Source organism: Indicator indicator, chromosome 16, assembly GCF_027791375.1.
Source record: "Indicator indicator isolate 239-I01 chromosome 16, UM_Iind_1.1, whole genome shotgun sequence".
Lineage (NCBI taxonomy): Eukaryota > Metazoa > Chordata > Aves > Piciformes > Indicatoridae > Indicator > Indicator indicator.
In genome coordinates, this window is record NC_072025.1 from 7065924 (window position 1) to 7089236 (window position 23313).

General features: G+C 38.2%; 2 protein-coding genes across 3 annotated transcripts in view; one reads left to right on the forward strand and one right to left on the reverse strand.

Annotated features, from left to right (window-relative positions):
- The window catches only part of APBA2 (amyloid beta precursor protein binding family A member 2), a 32915-nt gene extending 12607 nt beyond the window's left edge, over positions 1-20308 (forward strand). The window contains exons 5-12 of one of the 2 annotated variants that reach the window (XM_054388316.1): positions 621-656; positions 2213-2299; positions 7721-7906; positions 10011-10190; positions 12078-12290; positions 13086-13205; positions 18740-18880; positions 20237-20308. In XM_054388316.1, coding sequence (XP_054244291.1) covers positions 621-656; positions 2213-2299; positions 7721-7906; positions 10011-10190; positions 12078-12290; positions 13086-13205; positions 18740-18880; positions 20237-20308 — 1035 coding nt within the window. The remainder of the gene's footprint in view (positions 1-620; positions 657-2212; positions 2300-7720; positions 7907-10010; positions 10191-12077; positions 12291-13085; positions 13206-18739; positions 18881-20236) is intronic. The other variant, XM_054388317.1, reaches the window with a different exon arrangement.
- A 2636-nt stretch (positions 20309-22944) lies between these two features.
- ENTREP2 (endosomal transmembrane epsin interactor 2) overlaps positions 22945-23313 on the reverse strand; it is a 48399-nt gene continuing 48030 nt past the window's right edge. Inside the window, exon 11 of the mRNA XM_054388319.1 lies at positions 22945-23179. Within this exon, the coding sequence (XP_054244294.1) occupies positions 22994-23179 (186 nt within the window). The 3' untranslated portion in view covers positions 22945-22993. The remainder of the gene's footprint in view (positions 23180-23313) is intronic.

A 23313-nucleotide genomic window follows, 5' to 3' on the forward strand; every position in this document is an offset into this window, starting at 1 on the left:
GGAAAATCATTTAGTTAGTGAGAGACTGTCCTAATTGATGACTGATTTAGCATTTAGAAGCAGATGGTCTAGTTCATTAAACTTTCCAAACCTTTGAGTTTCAGTTTAGCATCTTGTGTTGTTTCAAGCAGTAAGTAATTGTTGATTGCAATTGACTCTCTAAAAACTGTTTCATGTGTTAATATTGACCCTAATCTGTCAGGGATACTTATCAACTTTAGAAAGTCCTGGAAGAGCGCTTGAATTTAGGTTTGTTGCACACTTAGACACATGATTAATATGGATTGAAAACCTCAAGTTAAAGTAGTGCATGGACTGTCCTCTTCAACTGCCATATACTTAGCAGGATAAATATTTTGAGCAGCTCTTAATAGACAACACTCTCTGGTACCAATTTTTTTGTAGTCAATCAACAATGTGCATAATGTCATTACATCTAATTATGCTTGAGATCTGCATAAGATGTAAACAAATCTTTCTTGCACATCCTTCTGCTACTGCCCTCAAATTCTTAACGGTTTGGATTCACAGTCAAAAGGTTTCCCTGACTTCCCACACTGTCTTTTCTCTTTTTTTCGTGTGTACATTTGTCTGCATTCTTTTTTTATGCTACTACTCAGAGGATGCAGAAGGCGGCTAAAATCAAGAAAAAAGCGGTGTGTAAACTGTTTTTTTTGAATGCTAATGTTTACTTACTTTGTTGTACTTATACTCCATGGAGTGTTGTGTCTTTCATTATGGGTCCTCATAAAGCTGTCATTTGGGTTTCTTCTTTTTTAAGTAGTAGAACACTGGGTGGAGTAAAATGAAACTCATTTTCTTCATTGTTCATTTGCTGGAGTGCCTGTCTGCTGCTCTTCTTGTGTTGAATACCTGTGATTTAGTCCAGATATACAGCCAAAGTTATCCAGGAGAGATTTTTTTTTTTAAATGTAATGCCTCTTTTAATTTTATTAACGAGTAGTAAGATGTATTTCCTGTACCTGTATTAAATTATTGTCAGTATTTTAAAACAAATAAATTCAGCAGGTAGTAGGTGGAACAATTCATACAGGAGACATTTCATTCAGTTAGAAATTTTACTTCAGTTAATTAAATACAGTTGAGAAAAATATCACTAAAATGAATGTTCCTCTTTGTGATGGTCTTGGATGAAAGCAATGCAAGTAATCTCTGCCGTAGTATATGCTTGCTTTGTATTTTGCCAGATGAGAGTTAATTCAAGTAAAATTAATCTGATGGAATTACAGGCATAGCAAAGCCTTTATAACTACAGAAAAGAGCAGCAAATTCATCCTTCTTCCTTGCACTGTTTCATCAAAGAGCCAGTCTCTGACCTGGAGACTGATGCCCACTTTTAGCACAGGGTGATAGACTGTGGCCATTTTATTCTGGATGCTGCTAAGTACCACTTGCAAAAATTGCACTGTGGACAAGCAATCTGGAGGAATAAATAGGTTCCTGCTGGAACTCAAATATTAGGTAAGCTCTTGGATGGTGCTTCATTGAGAGGTAAAAGCTGCTTTGCCACTTTCTCTCAGTTTTTCTCATGTGGGCAGAGCCAGGACTTTAACTTAGGAAACCATGTGGCATTACCCCATGATCTGGTTTGCTCTGTGACCACATCATCTAATGGGATATGGAACTGTTTCCCTAGTGAGCAGTGCTCATTTGAGGTCTAAAAGTCAGCTTGTGGCTTTCTGTCATATAAGAGAAATATTAGTTCAGCACTCAGATCTTTATTTTCAAGAAAAAAATAACCATCTAAAAAATCCCTAAACCCCACCACAGTACTTAGCACCAACTTGCACTAAAGATAGCAAGGGCTAAGCAGTTGGTGGGGAGCAAGTCACTTTTTCTGCTCTCCCACTTCCTCAGTTCTGGTGCTGTAAGTACTTATGTGCATTAATGAGACAGTGGGGAAGAAGCAGCCATACTCTTTCTCCTCTTCTGACTATAAATTGAGAATTTGTACTTGAACTGTCAGTCCCCGGCTCTGAAAATTTGCTCCTACCCACATAATCAGAGTATGCTTCACTCTTTCTATGCAATAAATGCATTCTTTGCATGTATTTAGAAACACCTTTGAATAGCTGTCTTTGTAGTGGTTTAACAGTGCAATTGCCTCACATCACATTATGCGTGATCAGTGAATTTGTCATTCTAAAGAGGAAATTAAAATTCCCTTTGTAACAAAGTATCTGTCTTTCAGACTTCAGAGGGAGAGTCCCAGGCATTGACTGAAGTAGATCTGTTCATCTCCACACAGAGAATCAAGGTTTTAAATGCAGACACACAGGTAAGTTATGATTAAAACTTTTCAAGAATAAGGTTGAGTTAAACTGCATTCTTACATTATTAGTGCAAAACTTTACTAAATTTGGGTAAATTCACTGTCATGAGAATACTCAGAAAGAGCAGTGTTAGATCTGGTACTGCTGTTACACTCGCCACCTGCCAATGTAGTAATACCATCACCAGTTTTGTTTATTTGATGTACTGGAAAACATCTGCATGTTGCTGGGATCTATACTTCAGTTCAGGAAAAGATGTGTGAGCCTTTCAGAACGCATGTACACTGACTCCCTAAAATAGTTTCAGTACCCAAATTTATGGCCCAATGGGAAGTCATTTCTGCTTTGACTAAGCTATTCATATCTGGACATTTTACCTCCAATTTCTCCATAAATAACATCTGAGCTACCATGCTCAGATGGAAGATGGAAAGAGAAAATGGTTGTTGAACTTGTATCTTTGTGTGTAAGATCAGAGTTCAGAAATATGTTTAATTGTAGAAATGAGAAAAACTATATAGGAGATATTTCAGTCAAGATAAATGTAGCACACTACATTTAGGATTTAGGTTTGTTTTCAATTAGTATATAATTTGTTTTTGTAACAATGCAAACCTACTTCTTCCTGAAATTTGAAAGTGTTGCTATCTTCTGATGTGAGGGTAATGACAGTATCTCCAGGAAATGGATTCTTTTTCTTTTAACATAAGCAGATGTCCTTAACATGCCACTAAAACTCCCAAGAGATGGGGCCAGATGAGGAGTAGCATCTCCCATGTAATAGAGGCAGCAGTATTTAAAGTCTGCCATCTGTAAGTTGTCCTTATTCTGCATTTCATCCATTTCGTCATCATCAGTTATGATCCAACTATTTGTTCCTGCTCAGCCTTTTTTTAACTTCATGGTAAATTTGCGTTACCCACAGCCTGCTGTCAAAGCTTATGACTGCTTTTTGCATTAGCAGAAAATGGAATGCTAGTAATTATCAGTCTAAAGATAACTGCAGACAGCTGTTGGCAAACGAACAGCTACAGCACAGTATGGCAGATAAGGTCTCTTTGCTGAGTAAGGATTAGTCTGAGTGGAAGTCACTCTTTCCCTTCTTTAGCTAGCTCAGCATTTCAGCTGAACACTACCCTTTTTAAAAATAAGAAAGTCCTTTGAGGCTGACTGTAAACACTTTGTCAAGGGAACTGCTGTCTTATTCTGACTCCCCTGAGATTTCTAGCAATGTAACATACAAAGAATGGTGTCTGGTGTGAGCTGGCTACTAGATGAAAATTGCAGCGATGCAAATTACTGTAATTACAGGCTCTCTGGCATTTACCCTGGGTTTTTTGCTTGCCTTTTTTTTTTCACAGTGGGTCTTTCAGAGAGCTGTAATAGACTTATTCCTATGACTTTTTAGCACTGCAGTTGAATTGCTTTTGCGTTTTGGGCTTGGTAATATTTTTCAGTGCTAGTAATGTTTCCTGACTGGTGTAATTACCATAGGTTTATTTCAGCTGGTGTGGCAGCTGGCAGAGACAATCTGTTCTTTCATGACTTTATCAATTATATGAACCCTATTTCTGCAGTGTGTCAGCCGTGTTTTAATCCATCTGTAGTGCTGTATAGCTCACGTGGTACGAGCTGATTTAAAAATGTAAAATTCTCAGTTAAAAAAGGACATGGAGCAGGGTTCAAAATGCTGAGTATCACCAGTAAAGGGTATTGCCATGCTGGAACAGAGCGAGCTCTGGTCATTCTGTAGCCCTCAGTAACACTAGGAAGTGGCACCCTGCCAATTTTTACTTGCTTATGCATTTAGCTACTGAATGCATTCAGCCCCAGTTGAGCACCTGTTTAGTGTATGTGGCAGAAGCAACCTTAGCTTGGCCATACGCCTGTTTCCTATGAGCACAAGTTTTCCCTGTGCCCCAGCTTTACGGGGCTTGCAGTCAGCACATGAGAACAGCGGAAATACCACAGCAGCCTCACCCATCTTCTTGCTCATTCAGTGTAGACAAGTTAGCAGTGAAGGAACTGGGAAAACTAGCAGAGAAAAAGAAAGATACAGAGGTCACAAATGTGGATGTGCAGAGCCTCTGGTTCCATAAAATTGTCTGACTTATTAGGCTTTCCAATTCACACTCCCATGAGACTGCATCACTTGAAAGCTTGGAAAAATGCTCAGTCTCCTTCTTCAGGTGATGTTCGGATTTCAAGAGGGACAAGACTCCAAAAGAGTTCCTTAGAAAAGGATGGGAGATTCTGAGAAAGGGAAATCTGGACAGAAGATAGAACAGGGGGTTTTGGAAAAGGTGAACTGAGAGGCTGAATTTAGAAAGACAAATATAGGTAAACAAGGCTGGCATGGATGGGACTAGAGAAGGGATGAAGGGAAAAACAGAGAAGCAGACAGAGTTTGAGGGATTCATGATAGAGTTACAAAGGAGGAGAGTGAAAATGCAATAGTGGTAAAGGAAAATAGAGTGGAATGGAACCTGGAGTGAGAAAGGAAAAATCAGTTCACAAGTAAGTCAAAAGTAAATAAATATTTACAGTCACTTTGTATTGTTTGCCTTACTCCTACTTGTGAGAGGGAGGTGGGGAATGACTGCTTTAACCCTTACAATGGGAAAACACAAAATCCCCATTGAAGTAACTTGTGTGTGATGAGGAGGACAGAGACATTCATGGGCAGGTGAGATTAAATGCATTTGTTTTCCCAGTCCATTCACTGTTGTGTACACTGCAGGTCTAATTACACTCTTACAGAATACTTAGTGCAGACTGCTGAAAGGCCATTCTCTTTGTAGAGCTCCCAAGATCCTGCTGAGAGATGTCCCTTAAAACATTTTTCCATACTGATAGAAGTGCTGTAGAGACCCTGCAGCCTTTAGAGGCACTCCCCAAACCTTCTCTTAACCATTATCACTTTTCATAATTTAGGGATAAGCATAGAACATTTCATTTCAAGCCTGAGAAGAATGGTTATAGTAAATCTGTGGGTAGTGATTCTCTTTAGTAAAACAGGTGGTGCTAAGAAACATTATTTATATTTTTCTGTGTCAAGTTAAATTGCACTGAAATTCTTAGTTACTCTTGTCAATTTTAGGAACCATCTTCCTCTCTTAGCCCATGGAGATTTTTCCAACTAATGGTAAACAAATACCTATCTGTTTATATATATAGCTGTTGCTATGTAAACGATGGTATTTCATAACATATGTATTTTTGAAGGATCTGATATCAAAGGAAACCCTGCTACTCTAGGCAGAGCCAGGAGGCTATCAGTCATCCACAGAAGGCCTTCTTAATTTAAAAACAAACAAACAACACAACACAACCAACAAATCTGTAGTCATTTTTTCTTTCTTCACATTAGAAATATCTATGCATATATCCAAACGGATGCAAAAAGCAGAGACAACCTCAGCTTTAGCCAAACCCCAAAGATACTTTAGGCACCAGAAAGCAATTTACTGACTTAAAACTAAGAGATATCACAAAGTAAAGCAAACCAAATTGATTCAATAATAAGGTGGTTTGTTTTGTTTTGTTTTGTTTTTAATTCCAATTCAGGCAGAATTTGGTGGATGTTTTTAGCTGTTGAGGCAGTAATCAATAAAACTATTATGCTTCTGGTTGTTTCCAACAGAGTTCACACAGTGAAGAACAACATACAGTCCTTGAACACCTCCTCAAGAAGAAATGTAAATCACCACTGCCTTAAAATACCATTTTATGGCTTCTATGGGTCCTTATAGCTTGGAAGCTTTTTCTAAGATTTTGTCTAACCTGTCAAACTATCTACCATATGAGCATTGCTAACAGAAGTTATTACTACCGTTGTTCCTCTCCATAATTATATGCAGACTTCGGTAACAGTGATTTTTTTTTCCAAGGCACTTAAGGGAAGTGCAGTCAATCAGATAACCTGATTGCATGAGCACTCCTAAGACTCTTGTTTTAAACCTAAAAGCTTCTTACCATTGCAGAAGAGTTTCCACAGCGACACCTTCCTGTGAAAAGTTGTTGCATTTTATTTATGGTTAGTAAAAAAAAAAGAAATCAGGGTTTCTTTAGAGTATCTTGAACAAAAAATTGTCTAAGCCAGTAGTATAAACAAGTATATTACTCTGTTTGTATATCAGATTCCAATGTCACATACGTTGCCTTATTAAAAAGACGTTATTTTACATAGAGAAACCTTTTAATGAAAATGAGGCTGCTCACTGCTGAGCCACATTAATTCAGTTGTACTTGATGCTGAATTCAGAAATCATAACACTTCCTACAAGTTCATATGTAGTGGTGCACAGAAATTTATATCATTGGAGGTTCCTCCTTCTAGGACCTCATTGCTCTTTTATGTAAGAAAAAAATGATACAAACATGAACTGGAGATAAAATAGTGGTATCTGAAATAAAACAAGTTTAGTGACAACATAGCCTTCTCCAACTACAAACAGGCACTTGGTTTTCATTTCTCCAAGGCAGCTCAATAGTTAATTAAAGCCACTGAATATATACTGCGAGAGAAAAAAACTAGAAGTTACAGACTGGGATTTCCCTTCTAAAGACAGAAAGTAAAGTCAAGAGTTTAAAAGGGTAAAGTAATTAAAAGTATGCAGAGCTCAGGGATTTGAGGGAGAAGCTTTTATTACTTACTACTCTTCATGTGCTCTTATGTAAGAAATATTCTTTAGGATGAAGCTTGGACAGGCTTCCACTTAAAATCTTCTAACAGGCAGCATCTGAGTTGAGTTCTCTCCACACAACTAAATTGGCAGCCAAATGATACTGACCAGAATAGGATTTTGACTGTTAGCCCAAACACTAGACCACTTCCACCAAAACTGCTCTGAGGTGTATAGGTAGCCAGGAAAAAGTATTAAAAGTTCTGCCAATAGAGAAGGTGAAATCCTGCCTTCATAGCAGACAAAGAAAGTATTGCTTTGAGTATATGAGAAAATGTTACCTTAGAGATGATTGTTATTATAGGATGTGATTTAAAAACAATTGGAAGATTATAGCATCTTCTCATATAGATACGACTTCCCTAAACCTGTTCTGTCTTTGCATAATGCTCCTGTTTTGTTCAGCAAAACTAAAACAAAAGGGAAACGTGCTTTTCTCACAGCATGAAAATGTTTTAACTACAGAAGTATAGATCGTTGGGGTTGCTGTGCAGTAGCAGCCATGTATTATTTGTTCAAGCGAAACTTCCATCAAGGCAGGTTTCTTGAACAGCTGTTATACCTTCAGTTGGAGTTGGGGCACATTGACGGGGTAGGGAATGTCAGATCTGGGCCCATTGAAAATGTGTCTGTGGCGTTTGTCATTCTCAAGCAATAGGCCATGAAGGAGAGGGGAGATGGAGCATTTGTAGAATAACAGCAGGTGTGAAGAATGACTTGGTATGCCTTTGCTCTCCGTAGGAAACAATGATGGATCACGCACTGCGCACAATCTCCTACATTGCCGATATTGGGAACATCGTGGTTTTAATGGCCCGACGCCGCATGCCGAGATCAGCTTCCCAAGACTGTATTGAAACAACACCTGGTGCCCAGGAAGGAAAGAAGCAGTACAAAATGATATGCCATGTTTTTGAATCAGAAGATGTAAGTAAATGAAATTAAATTTATTTAAACAATATATGTAACTTAAAGTCTGAAGTGACATCTGATTTCTTGAATGAATTTTTGTTGTCAGTAATCTTTTCTGATTGAAGCTACAGGTATCTGTGGAAACAGTAGCCATTTTTGTCCATATTTATCTTTCATTAATCAGGTCTAACTCACAGGTTGCATATTTTTTGAGCTAAGCAATCATTTTCATGACTTCGAAGTTAAGTCTGTGAAAGAGAAATGGCATTGTCTAAAGTTTAGAGTGCTAGACTGGGATTGTTCTCAGACCTCTTTATCTCAGCCCTGCCACTGCTTTGGTGCAGTGACCTTTTCGAGTATCTTGATTACATCATTACTCTTAAGTTGTATATAACACTGAAGACTTTCGTAAGCATCCATAAAAACCTAGAGATTAAATTAAGATGTGATAACTGGCTGTTACTAACAGTAATAGAATAGAAAAATGACATTTAGACAATTGTTTGTGAGAGCATAGAACGGAGATGAAAGTAAAGGACTACAGTCAGAAAAGCAATGGCACTGAAGATAAAAAAAAAAATCAGTAGAGACTAGAGAGCAATTTCAATAATGGAGCAATATAAAAATGTTCTTGATAACTTCTGTACTACTACAGACCTCTTGGTGTATTGATAAAATTTAAAAATATGTTTTAAAAGATGAAGGAGCAATTGGTCATGGGTGGTTTTGTGTACTGCAGCACAAATAAGAAAACCACCTTTTATCAAAGCAAACACTATGTATCTGATAGGTAGATTGCAAGAAGATTTAGATGTATAATGTTGTCCAGAAAACCCTGTGCGTTTATAATGCATGTACCTACTGTCTAAGAAAGCAAGTTGTATTTCTAAAGTAGTTTTATAGGTTGGTTTGGTAGTATTTTTAGGGAGTTATGTTGTAAGATGCAACAATTAACAATGTGAACTCCTCCTCAGGGCACTGGGAGTTACTCATATTCCCTGATGACAGAATACAGTACCTGAAAATCATAAATACACAACACTCAGTGTGGCATTCTCCTGTGAGCTGCAGCAAACTCAGACTAGAAAAATTAAAAAAAAAAATCAAGTGAGAAAAAGCTGAGAGAAATTCCTTTTATGTCTCTCCACCTGTGTTTCTCTGTGTTCCAGTGCCATCCAGTGGAACATGAAATACCTTTTATGGCAGTTCAGTATGTCTTTAATTAGATGACTTCTGCAGTGTGCTGCATGTGTGGAATTGTTATCATCATCGTTGTGGATTTCTGTAGATTTCTTTCTAATATAGCTACATTTCTGACAAATAGCAATCACTGTAATGTTTCTTTAATTGTACACATTATGCAGCCCAGTGCATACTGTAGTAAAATCAACGCACAAATAAATGCTGCAAAAATTAATGAAGACATGGGGAATTTTGAAGAGTTGTTCTTAACATACAATCATGGCTCCAACTGCATTCTTTAAAGCATCCCTGACATTGCAAGTCAAGGTGTTAGTGGGAGCAGCTATTGTCGATGTGCATATAAGTAAGGCTATGCTGGTTTGCTGGGAATATGACACAGGTATCATGGCAGTAATAGAAGAACAGATGGGTTTGTTGAAGCAGTGTTTTCAGTCCTATGAAACCAAGGTGGAGAAGCAGCAGGTGACAGGACAACCAAAATCATCAGTGCATATGTGTCTCTGAAGGTGTGTACAGGCAGAGTATCTGTCCTCTCATGATTCTGCAAAGATACTGTGATCAGAACCAGGATTTACTGACAGTCTTTTCTGTAAGCTCTGTTCCATATTGGTACAAAGCCAGCACTCTCCAGTGTTTATTGGAACGGGTACAGATAGCATATGGCTGCTTGCTATTGCAATGTACTGATGAAAGATCAGCAGGGCTTTTCAGTGGAGTTTGCAGTTTGATTGTGGATGTAATGGATTATTTCTTTACAGCTGACCTTAAAGTGACTTTATATCCATACTAATATAGCAGCTTTGTAGGATCCTTTGTTTTGAGTTGGTCTTAAAATCCAGTCTCTGTAATTTCTTATGATTTCAGTGGTAAATTTTATCAGTCCTTCCACTGAGTTGTGTTATGTTCTACATTCTAGGCACAGCTGATAGCTCAGTCAATTGGTCAGGCTTTCAGTGTGGCTTACCAAGAGTTTTTAAGGGCCAATGGCATTAACCCAGAAGATCTCAGTCAGAAAGAATACAGTGACATCATCAATACCCAAGAGATGTACAACGATGATCTCATACACTTTTCCAATTCAGAAAACTGCAAAGAGGTAAACTGGTTTTGGAATTTCATTTCAGACTGGTCCATTTTTTTCAGAGGAATGTAGTTCTCTTGGACATATCTTTTTGGCATGGATGAGTTTACATCTCAACATATGTTGTTTCATCAATACTGTGCTACTAAAATTAGCTTTGTAAGTTTTTAGAATGCCTTCGTTTTCAGGGTCTTTTCTGCTTCTATTGATGAAAAAAGTGATAAAGTACATTTACATATGATACAGGTAAGCTCTGTGCTATTCACTGTACACAGTGCAAGGTGGTTTTGTGTTTTACCAATGTATTGATACAGAGAGGTGACAATCCATTTTAATGTGTGTTGTAAGTGATTGCTTGCTTACTGGACACAAGGACTATGATTCCAGGGCAGTTTCTCTTCCCCTAGGAGAACACCAGCAAAACTGTTACATGAAATGGAGTTTCACACTCCTAATGCATGAAAAGGCAAGAATTTCCCTTAAGTGCCACAAATCACTGAAGTGTAACTATTTACATATGATTTTGGAAGTAATTGGTTCTATCTGTACAACAGCCATTTTACTTTTCAACAGCAGTCACTGTAACACTGAGTATTCCAAGCCAGAATGGGGCAAGCACTGTTGCACCCAGTTCTGCTCTTAAGAGTGTTGCAGGCAGGGATTTGGCTGTTCCAAAGGCCAGAGTTTCTATGCTGAATCTGAAAGCAATCTTACTTTGAGATGAACTGCAAAATGCTCAATCCCTCAGTCACATCTTTCCTACTTACATTCATTTCTTCTAGCACCACAGGTTCTTTTGTACAGCATGGGAGTTCTTTGGAAGAGAGTATTTTTCACACCTGTACCTGCAGACAGAAGGATTATGATTTGATGTGTAGTCATTAGCTATTAAAAAGTGTCTTCATGTGCATATAAGCATGACAAAATATTTCTGTTGCAGCAAACAAGGGAAAATTCAGATGAGCAAATCTTGGTTTAACTTGGAATCTGAACAGGAAAATGCAAACGTGTCACATTTCAAAGTGATTGGAAAGGTCATTATTTTTTATGGCATCTTTGTTTCTAATTGATTTATGAATGTTTGAATGATGACAAGAACTTGTGGCATATTGCTCGGTTCAAAGCCTTGATAGGTAGCTTCAGCAAAAGTCAGATGGCCTTTGTGATTCCCCTGAATATGGATGTTCCTGCCCTTCCATGTTTGAAAGAAAATAATGCCTGGTCTTCTGTTCTCTACTTAAACTTTTACTCCTCTTCTGTAAAAGATGCTATGGTTACTGAACAGTTAACATCACTATATTTAAGGAGAAGTCATCATATACACTACATCAGCACATCAGGGATCTTGGATTAACGTGCCAGGCATAAACATACTCAGTAATGTTAATGATAAAAATGTTAGTAATAACAACAATAATAACCAAGAGATCCTTGTCTAAATATAAAGACAGAAAGACCCTGAGATAAAAAAAACTGAGCAATGATGGCCAAAGTGGAGCTGAACTCAAGCTTGAGTTCCAGGCATAGCCTTAGCCACAAAATGTTACAGCCTACCCTAGTTGCCACATTCCAAGAAGGATAAAAACTCCTTCAGCATTCATTCATTTGGTGTTCAGTTCCAACACTTTCTATAGTTAATAATTGTGTTATTTTTTTGCTTATTAAGAGGACCTATATGACCTTCAACAAACAAGTGGAGGATACCCCTGAAAAGACAGAGGTGTGTTACACAGTTTTAACAGCATTTTTGAAGTCATGCTACTACCAAAATAGCAAAGAATAGAATTCTTGTTGTAATTTGTAGGTGTTATTCAAGAATGACTGAGATGCTAGTGCTAAAATTTAGATGAATCAAAGAAAGAAAACCTTTGTTGTTTGCTTTTTTTTTCCTTTTGATTTCAGCTCCAGCTAGAAAAACAAAAGGGAGAAATTCTTGGGGTAGTGATTGTGGAATCTGGATGGGGATCCATTCTGCCCACTGTTATCCTGGCTAACATGATGAATGGAGGCCCTGCAGCTCGTTCAGGAAAACTAAGCATTGGAGACCAAATTATGTCCATTAATGGGACCAGTTTAGTTGGGCTACCTCTTGCAACATGCCAAGGGATCATAAAGGTACTCCAAACTTACAACTATATGCTGTAGATTGTATGCCAGCAGAGGTGTAATATTCTGACCTTGTAGATTTCCAGCAGATAGGATTTTGCATATCACTGAAAAAAAAAAAAAAAAATAATCTGTCATTGTCAAAAAGCAGAATTAGAGCTTCAGGGTTGATAATGTACAGAAATTTAGGGTTGGAGAATTTAAATGGACTTCATTTGCCGAAATTTTGTTACTGAACTAACAAGATCAGGTTTGAAAAACTCACCTAAATTAGTTACTTGGCTATCTTCAAAGTTTCAGGTTTCCTCACAGCCTCCAAATTAAAATCTGAGGATTAAAAACAACTATGCTTCTTTAGGCTCCATGTAGATTAAATGGATGGAGGCTAGTAAACTGCAGGACAGATGAGGTGAGTATATGAAGACTCCTCAGGCACAATGGTATCTCTGAATACGTACTCTTTAACTACTGAGACTAAATCCAGTGTCTGTGCAGATTTACCAAGAGCAGCAGCAGGAGGTGAATTAGCCAGAAGGACAAGCAGGAGTCAGTTTTGAATTGTCTTGAAAACTTTCTTAAAGTTTCTAAGGTAATTAAAGGCAAAGTTTTGATATGGCTTTTTTTGAGCCAAATGGCTTGGGAAATAAGCAACACAGAGACATTAATCTCTTAAGTTAACAGATTTCTATTAACTCTAGCTGTTCCTTCTCAATTCAGCTGCTTTACACTCTTGCAATTAGGAAACCAGTAATGATAGAGCAAAATAAGATCAATTTCAGAAATAACTTTTGGAATATCTTACAGGGTCTCAAGAATCAGACACAAGTCAAACTGAACATTGTCAGCTGTCCTCCTGTTACTACTGTCCTCATAAAACGACCAGACTTAAAATACCAGCTGGGCTTCAGTGTACAGAATGGAATTGTAAGTTTCTGTGTTCAGTGATTGTTTTGGGTTTTTCTTTTTCTTTATTTTTATTTCAAGAAACACACTGAGATACTGAAAAAAATCCTTACACATGATCTCACTTTTTTGTGATCCTTTAATTAACCAAAGTCTTAGACTCATGTTTCTGAATAATAGAATGTAAAAGGACTTTCCCAGGAGAATAACTACTGCCATTCTTGAGGGATTTTCCTACAGAATCCAACCATAAGATTTACAGGCCAGATTGCTTGGTGCAGTACCTGGATCAGGTAATTCACATATAACTGTCATTAGAGTGCCAGATCTGATCCTGTTTCTCCCTTTGAAATTTGGAGCACACACTTGCTAAGACTTTGATTTTTTTTTTTAATGCTGTGTGTAATTTATTTGGATCATATGGTAGTGGGCGATAGCATTTGTGATCTTCTCTAATTAAACACATCTCACTACAAGTAATTCTATAGGTTGTGGCTCAAGTATACCTTCTTGGCATGTTGCAGTTTCCCTGTAAAACCAGCAGCAAGCAGGAGAATGAATGTGCCAGGTGACAGTGCAGCTCAGGGTCTTACTCTCAGAGTTCTTCTTCCTTCCCAAGCCATTTTCCTATACCTTTCCAAAGCAAACTTGCAACTAGCAAGCACCAACTAGCTCAGGTAGTCACCTGGCCTTTCTGGTGGCTGATACTAGCATTATGGACTGCCTGTAGGGCAAGCCCATCACCATCTCCTCTTCCTCCAGTCCATTAAAAAAAAAACAATCAGGCTGCTCACACAGAAAACCACAAAGGACTGTGGGCTCTGGTTCCCTGTTCTGTGTAATTCATCAATTGAAGTTGCCAGATTTCTGTTTGCCACCCTTGGAAGAGTAGCAGGTAACTCTATAGGGTGTGGTTTATGGCTCTTACTGTGCTTTAGCAAACAGATGGCTCATTAGTATACTTTAGGCTCTGCTAGCCATCTCTAAGTTATTATTGTACCTAAGTTTTTCCTACCTAAGATCACATATCATGTTGTGGTCTCAGCAGAGACTGATAAAAAGGAAACTGCTACAAGTCCGGGTCCAGCTGGAAGCACTCTGAAATGATACCTACCCCCAGGGGGGATGTCCTTTAGAAGCAGGATGAACATTCTGCTATTTGAGAGAGGTCTGTGAAAAAAAAAACACAGAAAAATTAGGTGTGTGATATACTTCTGTCCTACTTTGCCTGTGTTTAATTCTTTTCCACTGTGTGTCACATGGGTAGGGTTATTGCTGGTAGTTCAGTCTGTGTCAGCAAATCCTAAGTCTTGGTATTAAAAAGGATGAAAGGGATGGGATCTGGTTTACAGGATCTCAGAGAGAGTGTGCTGAGAACATCTTACAATGCTATATGAGGCACTGATTTATTTCCTAATTACTGTCCTTTGTAAATCTGGTATGTTCAACAGGTGCTGTGATAAAAGAAGGAAATGTATTTTGAGGAATAATGAGCAATACTGTGGTGTGTTTATGAGCCAATTCTTCTAGGAAGCCTCTCACTGCATTGCTGGAGGTTAGATCAAGGCTGGAGAAAACAATCAGGCCAAGGTAGATTAGAAGCAGCGAATCATGTCCTCACATGGACAGAAGCAGTTATTGACTCTGTGAGGCAATATATTTTGTCCTGACTAATCATTTCCTGTATAATTGGAGCTTAAATTGAGTAAATTCTGAGGTTGTTTTCTTTCAGAGAAGGCTTACTCCATCTATTGGCTGTCATATTCACTATGCTAGTTGGTCATAATTCATTCCAGTTGAAGATTGACATTTAAATGACATCCAGTATAAAGTTTACCAAATTCAGCACACAAATCCTCCTCAGAGAACAAAAAAGGAAAGCCTTGTAATACATTTCATTGATGTGTTTCAATACAAATGTCAATAAACAAAAAGGAGAGATTAGTATCTTTTTGTTAGGCTGCTATATGGAAAAGCTGCTGGGCCTGTGAATCCCTCCTTTGATAAACCCTTACTTAGCATTTGAAAATTAACTCTGCAAATTACATCTCCTTGTAGCCTGACAGTGAACTTCAAAAGTTGGTTTGTACTTACCAGCAGTTAGAAATTACAACAGGGTTCAAAAATGATATCCTTATTGTTGGCTCAGCATCAGCACGGCAAAAAAATCAATGGTTTGCCAGAATGGGTATAATGACACAGCCCTACTGCTATGCCGTTACGTGTGCACCTGGTGCCTCTTCCAGCATCAGTTTTGTGGTGGTTCCTTTTCACCCGGCCCATCCATCTGTGCAGGATGTACAGCTGTTGTATTAAGTGAGAGGCCATCAACAACATGGACATACAAAAGTACTTCCTGAGCTGGCATGGGCTTGCACAGGCTATCAGGAAGATGCAGAGACAGGGCTGCTGCAGATGATTGTATTCTTTGTGTATGCAGATTTAATTAATTGAGATCCTGAACCTGTGCTTCATGGAGTGCTAGTGCGAAATTTTGGAAGCCTTAGTTAGAGAGCAGCACAACAGCATAAAGTGGAGCATTAGTAAAACATTCAGAAGAAATATTGTGCATGCATCTGAAACAAGGTTGACTGTTGTGTAATGGGGGGTGAACATAAAGTGAGTCATCAGCCATCTTGTGAAAGTCGTTACACTTTTAAAATCATGGTTTTTAAATACCAGTGGTCCCCTTTCTATCTTGTTTCCTAGATTATGAAAAATCTGTGTTACCAGTTGTGTTTTTACTGCTGATAATGCACTACTTCTCACTCTAGATCTCAGATGCTTTCTCTGAGGAGCGTGTTAGTGACCCCCATCTCCAGCCTAGCATAATTCTATCCAAAAATACAGTAGCGTGCTGTAGAACTTCACAGAACAGGCAGTTTATTCTTTCTTCCTTACCTTTGTTTATATTTATTTAAACTGTCTAGGAAAAAAAAATACAGAGTTTAAACAGAGTAATACAGGAGTGAGATGAGGAGAAACCTGGTTTAATAGGTTGCGTTTAAGGCATTAACACAGAATAAACAGTTACTTTGCCTTGCCCTGCACTTCATGTTTGGCTATGCAATGGGCAGTTGCAGTAAAACTGATTGTGAAGCTGCCAAAGTTTCGTATTTGGTGCACTGCAGCTTGTCTAAGATTCCAGAATCTGTAACAGCTGAATGGATTGAACCACACCTAGGGTGTTCTCTGTTATGTTGGTGTTTGGGTGTTGGTTGGTTTGTTTTCTTCAGTTTACACAGCACATAGAGTATAAGTTCTTGCTTACAAGAACATCCAGATCCATCATGCTTCATTTAATATAATAGTACTACTGCTGTCATAGTGGTCAACAAATCTAACAGGCTAAACAATACTGACTGAACAGAATTAGTGCTACTACTCATCTTAAACTTGCCAACTGAATCTTCCATAGCTCCACTGGCTGCTCTGAGTCACACATTTGCAAAAACAGGAGCCACATAAATGCATGCGTTAAGTGCAGTATATTTCACTCTGTCTCTAGCTTAACATGATCTGTGAGGCTAGGCAGAGCCACCTGGGCTCTGTGTCTGTTTCTCTTTTAAAATAGTTAATGCTCATAAAAAGGAAGTTGACTCCCTTCCCTGTAGAGGAATCACATTCTTGAATGAAGATAAGAGACTGCTTCCTATATCTGAGGCTATTAGAAAGGAAAAATCTGCTGATGGTGATGATGAAAAGTGCTTCAAGACCCACAAAATGAAAGATTCTCTGGACAGTAATGCAAGCCGTTATCTTTTCCTTTATGCCAGTGGGGTGAGAGGTCACATTTCCATTTGCTCTGAAAGCTTTTCTTTCAGCTGTTGGTACTGTCTCTATATTTTCTTTTACACTGTGAATAGTATTTACTTGCAAAATAGTGCCTTACACATGACTGAAATTCAAGCTGCAGTGCTGTGAAAGGTCTTGATGGTGCTACTATCCATAAAAGTCCATCAGAAGTACTTTATGAATTATACTTTTATGAGTAGGTAAAACCACGCCACAAAGATGTCCGATGGAAGAGAAGTCTCTGCAGAACAAAGTTTTTTCAGAAGGCTGAGAAAAGCCTTTTAAAACAAAACAAAAAAAACCCTATCATACATTTTTGTTCCCCCTATCAGATAGCTTGAACTTTGAGTAAAAAGGCATTTCATTTTTTATAGCATTGCTATTTGTGAAGCGCAACTGAAAGGAAACTGCTACTGTCACCCAGAAAAGATTCTGGTCAACCACAGACAATATTTCACCTTTGACACATTCCAGCTTGGCCATCTCCTCACATACTGTTTCTGAATTAGATTACAAACTCACTGGGATGAATTTTATTACACCTGTATTTAGCTCTGAGCAAATTACGAGATCCCATCAAATAAAAATTCTTGGCATGTGATTCTAACCACAGCAGTAACTAAGAAACAGCCATCGCTGTTTCCAAGAACAGTTTTTTCTCAGTAAACAAAAGTTAAATCTTAGCACTGCTAAGTACTGCTCCAGAGATTCAAGGTATATATTATCTGCCTCATGTGCTGCATGAGTTGTCTTCCGAAATGATTTACCAACAATTTCTATCTACTACACAACTGTCTGGTCTGTCAGGGAGAGCCCTGTTGCAGCACAGGCACTGCTGAGGAGGAAACAGTCTTTAAATCCCACATACTGGATTAGGATTTTTCTTCTGGCCTGTACACCATTCATGCAGCAACCTCAGAATAAATTTAAGTAGCAGTGTCTGCTAGGACTATGCGTGGAGAATGTAGCTTTTCTTCTTGAATTTTCCTCTGTTGTAGGGGGCATAAAAAAATCAAACCTTGTGCCTAGCTTTAGTGGTACCTGCAGCTGGCTGTTGAAACAGTGGCCTGGCTTGCAACCTCCATCCTAAATTTGCTATGGCCAGCAGCACTGTAGAACATGGAGAAAACCAGTGGCTCTAGAGAGCAGAGTGCCCTTTTTAAAATCTGAACGAGGCACAGGAAGCAAGTTGTCATACTTCACTGTGCTGACAACAGCCTGCAAAAAGAAACAAGAAGTTGTACATCATAAGACTCATAGAAAGGTTTGGGTGGAAGACACCTTTAAAGATCATCTAGTTCAACCCCCCTGTCATAGCAAGGACACTTTCCACTAAATCAGGTTGCTCAAAGCCCCCATTTTCCTGTTAGCCAGGAGGAATAAAGTAGTACATTGCTGAAAGAATCCCGATGGCAGAGTCAAAGACTTAAAAATCACTTCTATACCAAGAGTACAATGAATCTTCTCTTCAGCCCCTAACTCTGCTTCTGCATGGCTGGTAGTTTGTATCACTATCAGGTATTTATATGTTCCCAGCCCATAAGGATGAAAATAAAAATTGCAATTAGCAGAAATTTTGCAAAAATACCCACCCCAACAAAACAACAACCACCACCCAATACTTAAAACCTCACAGTACCACTTAATATTTCTACAATATTTTCTGGAACCCTTAGTGTCACCACTCATCATTAAATCCTAATAACTGCTACATTATGACATTTCTAAACTTTAATATAAACTTCTCTTTCTCTTGATAGATTTGCAGCTTGATGCGAGGTGGAATAGCTGAGAGAGGAGGGGTGAGAGTAGGACATCGTATTATTGAGATCAATGGACAAAGTGTTGTTGCTACTGCTCATGAGAAGATAGTACAAGCATTGTCTAATTCAGTGGGAGAGGTAAGAAAACATATACTTTATCAAGGAATTAAAAGCCTGTTGAAGGAATGAAAAGTGTCTCAACTTAGTATTAAAACCACCACCCCACTAAACTGGACTTGAGCACTAATAACACAACAATTAATGGAACAGTTTTTGAGCAGTTAGATGCATGTTCGCTGCATTTTTCCACTCATTTTCAAGAGTTCCTGGCATGATTCTGAATATTCAACTTCCTGTTTGAATTAAACCACTCCACTAAAGGAAGAAACAGTTCAATCATGTTAGCTATGAAAACGTGTCAGCTTATCACCACAGCATCTGCCATAGAAATAAATTAATATTCAGAGGACTGTAAGATTCTAATTGATATTTATTTTAGTAGTTTCATTTCCAACTTACCTTGGTTAAGACACCTCTCTGCAATACTTTTAGGGAAACCAGCAATGCCTCAACAAGATACTCCAGTTTGTCAGAATTCCTACTGAATTTGGTAGTGGTATCATACACAACCCTGGCCAGATCTTCCACTAGTTTCTGGGCAAAAATCAAAGGCTTCCTTGTGGAAAATGATACTAGAAAAATAATAAAAGAGTATGTTCACATTGGCAGGAACAAAGCTGTTGATTTCAGCAGCAGCCTCTTTGCTGTGCAACATCTCACACCAAACATGAGGACAGTACAAACCTTATTTTTCAGCATAAAGATACTAAAATACCAGGGCAGCATATGGCTGGTGAGGGTTTGTATTATCAGTTTACCATCCTTCCTCTTGAGTGATCCGATTGGTACTCACAGCTGTTGCTACAGTTTTGATACACTGATTACCTGATGCCTTGAATCTTGTTACTCCTTGTGGAAAGAACTTAATTAAATATACTAGCCATGACAGTGGCTCCACCAACTCTTGAGTGGCACTTAAATATCAGGTGATAAAGTCCAAGTTGTGTGTTCAGAGGGTCAAGCTCCAGTTAGGAGAAAATACATATGAAATGACACTCCCACAAAGAAGGAAGACAGAAATCTAAGTTCAGTTAATAACCTTTCTTTTCAGAGAGGTTTGTGCTACTGCTGTTTTAAGGACTGTAATTGGAATAGGGTTTAACAACAGAAGTGCGAAAGTGTTTAGATGTCTTTAAGCTATATTAGGTTGCATCCTGTCATTGTCATTTGAACCACTCCCCACCCCACGCCAAGACAAGCAAACCAGCTTGTCAGAACCAGAGAACTAGCAACTTTGGTAACATTCATAGCTAGGACAATAAATAGAAACTAGGACAATAAATGCACTTACACCGCAGGAGAGACAGGTTTGGCCTCGGGGTTTGTTTTAAACCAGTAACAATTCTGCTAATTTCTGTGTAAATCACTTGACAGATTCACATGAAGACTATGCCAGCTGCCATGTTCAGGCTCCTGACTGGGCAAGAGACACCCCTATACATCTAGCACGTGACTCTCTTGCAGCAAAATAACTAAATGAATCCATCAAAGCTGAAGCCCTCACAGCTGAAGAGAATTTTGTATTTTGTATGAATGAAAGGCTTTGAAGCTGACCTGAGGACTCCGAATAAAGGAACAGGTGTCTCTGCCTTTTCTCTCCTTCCTTTTTATTTCTTTGCCAAAAGTGATGAGAAGGATGGTCAAGGACAATAATCACTGACAAAAATATTTGTAAAACATTTAAGTATTTTGCAACATCTTCTAAACTCTTTTCTCATAAAATGTAAAGCATATTTATTGGTAACCTATGTGGAGTGACGTATGTATGTATGTCTTGTTTGATAACATGGTGAATGTGAGTATTTGATGAATGAGACTGCAGGAAATGGCAAAGAGAAGACATTAGGGGAAGTTATGGCTGCCTCAAGTTTAAAAAAAAAAAATAAAAAATCCCAGTCACATAAAGCAGTCCAATACCGATGGCTTTGCATAAACTTAGGACTTGTGCTGAATACATGGTATTCCAGTGGAAAGGACTGTGTGCAGTTAAACCTTTTAGACTCTAATGTAAAGAAAACCACTGTAGTACTTGGTATTGTTATGACAAGTGTAACCTCTTTGGCAAGGTGTGAACATAAACATGTAACAGGTGTCTCATATGCTAAATAAAGAGTAATTGCCACGAGATTAAAATCAAAATATTTATTTAGAGACATTTATTTTTAATGCTTGTGATTTTTATGATTTAACAGAGTTATTTCACGGATAACTTATTGCACAAGTTGTGTAATGTATGTGTTGGGCTGTTTGTTTTTTTTTTTCCTTTGATTTTTGCATATTACCTTTTTGTTTCTATTAGCTCAAAATGGGAAAGCCATGCTCACCTGTTTTCGTCTTTTATAAAGCATTCTTATTCCTAAGGCAATGTGTTCTGATTGTAAATTGTTTTGACAAATAACCTAGCACCATCAGCAGTATTAGAATGTGTGTAGACAAAAACTTGACAGTAAAGTTGTATTCCTTATGAGATAAATGTTAATTAGTGTAACTTTTTGTCTAGATTTTGGGGTTTTTGGCCAAGGCCTTGAAGCAAATACACTGTGACTTAAGAAGCCTTACCATGCAGTAACTAAAGAGCTTTTAGATGACTGTACTTCAAGGAGTAGTGTGTTGCATGCAACTGACCTTAGGATAGAATTAACCTACCATCACCAATAAATCCGAAATAATAAAGGAAGCTTGCTTATTTTGTTTGTGGTGTAAGTTTACGTAATACAATAGCCAAGTAGAAAATCATTTAAATTCCTAATCTAAGTGCAGTTGCAGAGGTCACAGACTATTTTTTCTAAAAGAAATTGATCTCTTGAATTAGGAATTAGTGTATCATCATTATCTTGAGAGTAGGTGCTCTTCTCAATTAGCAAACCTTGTTGCCACTGGATGTCACTGTAACTTCACATCGATACAGAAGCATGCCATTATTAAATACATTAAAACAGATGATTCCGTAAAACTTAAACTACCCCTGTTCAGCTACATTCCTTTGTGATTTTTTCACAGGGTGTCTGCCCAGCTCTGAGTGACACAAATGAAACCAGTACATGATTAAACCACAAATGGAAACTAATGTTACTGACAAAAAAATTAAACCCCTGAAACATCAACCTGTGGCAGGGTCTTGATAAGAACCTTTTGTTTAAGGCCTTTCCAATTTCCTCTGGGAGACAGGATGAAGCTTGCACTGGAAGATGTTGCTGGCAGACCTGTGTTTATACTGGTAATCAAATCAGTGTCAATTATATTTACTTTTTGATTATTTTTTAAGACCAATGTTAAAAGAATCATAAATGCAGCAAGAACCACAAGGCCATGTTTGAGTAACACAGATTAGAATAACAACAGTTCTTTTGGAAAAAGTGTTCAAGGCTCTGAGATAAAAATTCATCTAACTTTCTATCAGTTGGCATTTGTAAGAAGTTTGTGACCTACTCTTTTTGGTAATGCAGACTTTCATTAATGCATCTTTTGGTAACAATTTCCAGAGTACTTAAAGGTCAGTTTTCAATAGCAGACACTACTCATGGGCACTCAGAAACAGCGAACATCAACCACACTGCAGCCATTACTGTAATTTAAAAGGACAACACATTTGCAGGGGGAATGGGCCAGTTTTAATAGGACAGATCAGTTAGCCTGGAAAGAAGGATACTGGAAGAATGGATTAGAAGCAGCACTGGATGTGAATATGAATCAACTTTACATTTCTATCCAAATTAGTTGTTGAAAAAGCAAAGTCAGGAAGTACTTTTTATTAAAACACTGATCGTAGTTAAAACACTTTGAGGTACATTAAATAAATACAACCTTTAAGTTGTACAGCAGGTGTCTGGTGGGTTTGCAATACTTTGCAAGAAATGCTGGGCAGCATCAGTAGCATTTCTGTAAGTACAGTGAATTGTGATTGGGGAAATGTTTGTTATAAGTTCACTAGAAAATCAGTAAAATTTTGAAAAAAATCAGGGCTGAAATTTACATTCAGAAAAATAAGTGTTCTCCTCCTGCTGTTGGAAAAAAAGTGGAATTCCAAAGGAAGACACCTTTTCCTTTTTAAGTCATCCATTACATGTATTTCTCCCAGTCCTGGTTTCTTCCTTACTGCTCTTTGCTGGAATCACATACCTGCGAGCGTTCTCAAAGGATGGTCTCCCGGCACACTCCAATTAAACTGTGAGGCCTGTCCCTCTCGGAAACGCAAGTGATGTGGGACCTACGTAAGAAGGCAACTGGAGAGCTTAGAGCACCACAGCTCTGAAGATGAAGATCATCTTGAAGTCGCTTTCTAGAGGTAATCACGTTCTGCTGGGAACTTGTAATTACCTGTTGAAGAGAAGCAATGGACATGGAAAAAGTGGGGAAAGCAGGGCAAGAAATGTTTTGTTTAAAAGGTTCAGTCCCCAAGTATTATTTATCTACTAACAGAACTGCCCCTAGAGCCGATGTGCCTTTATGCA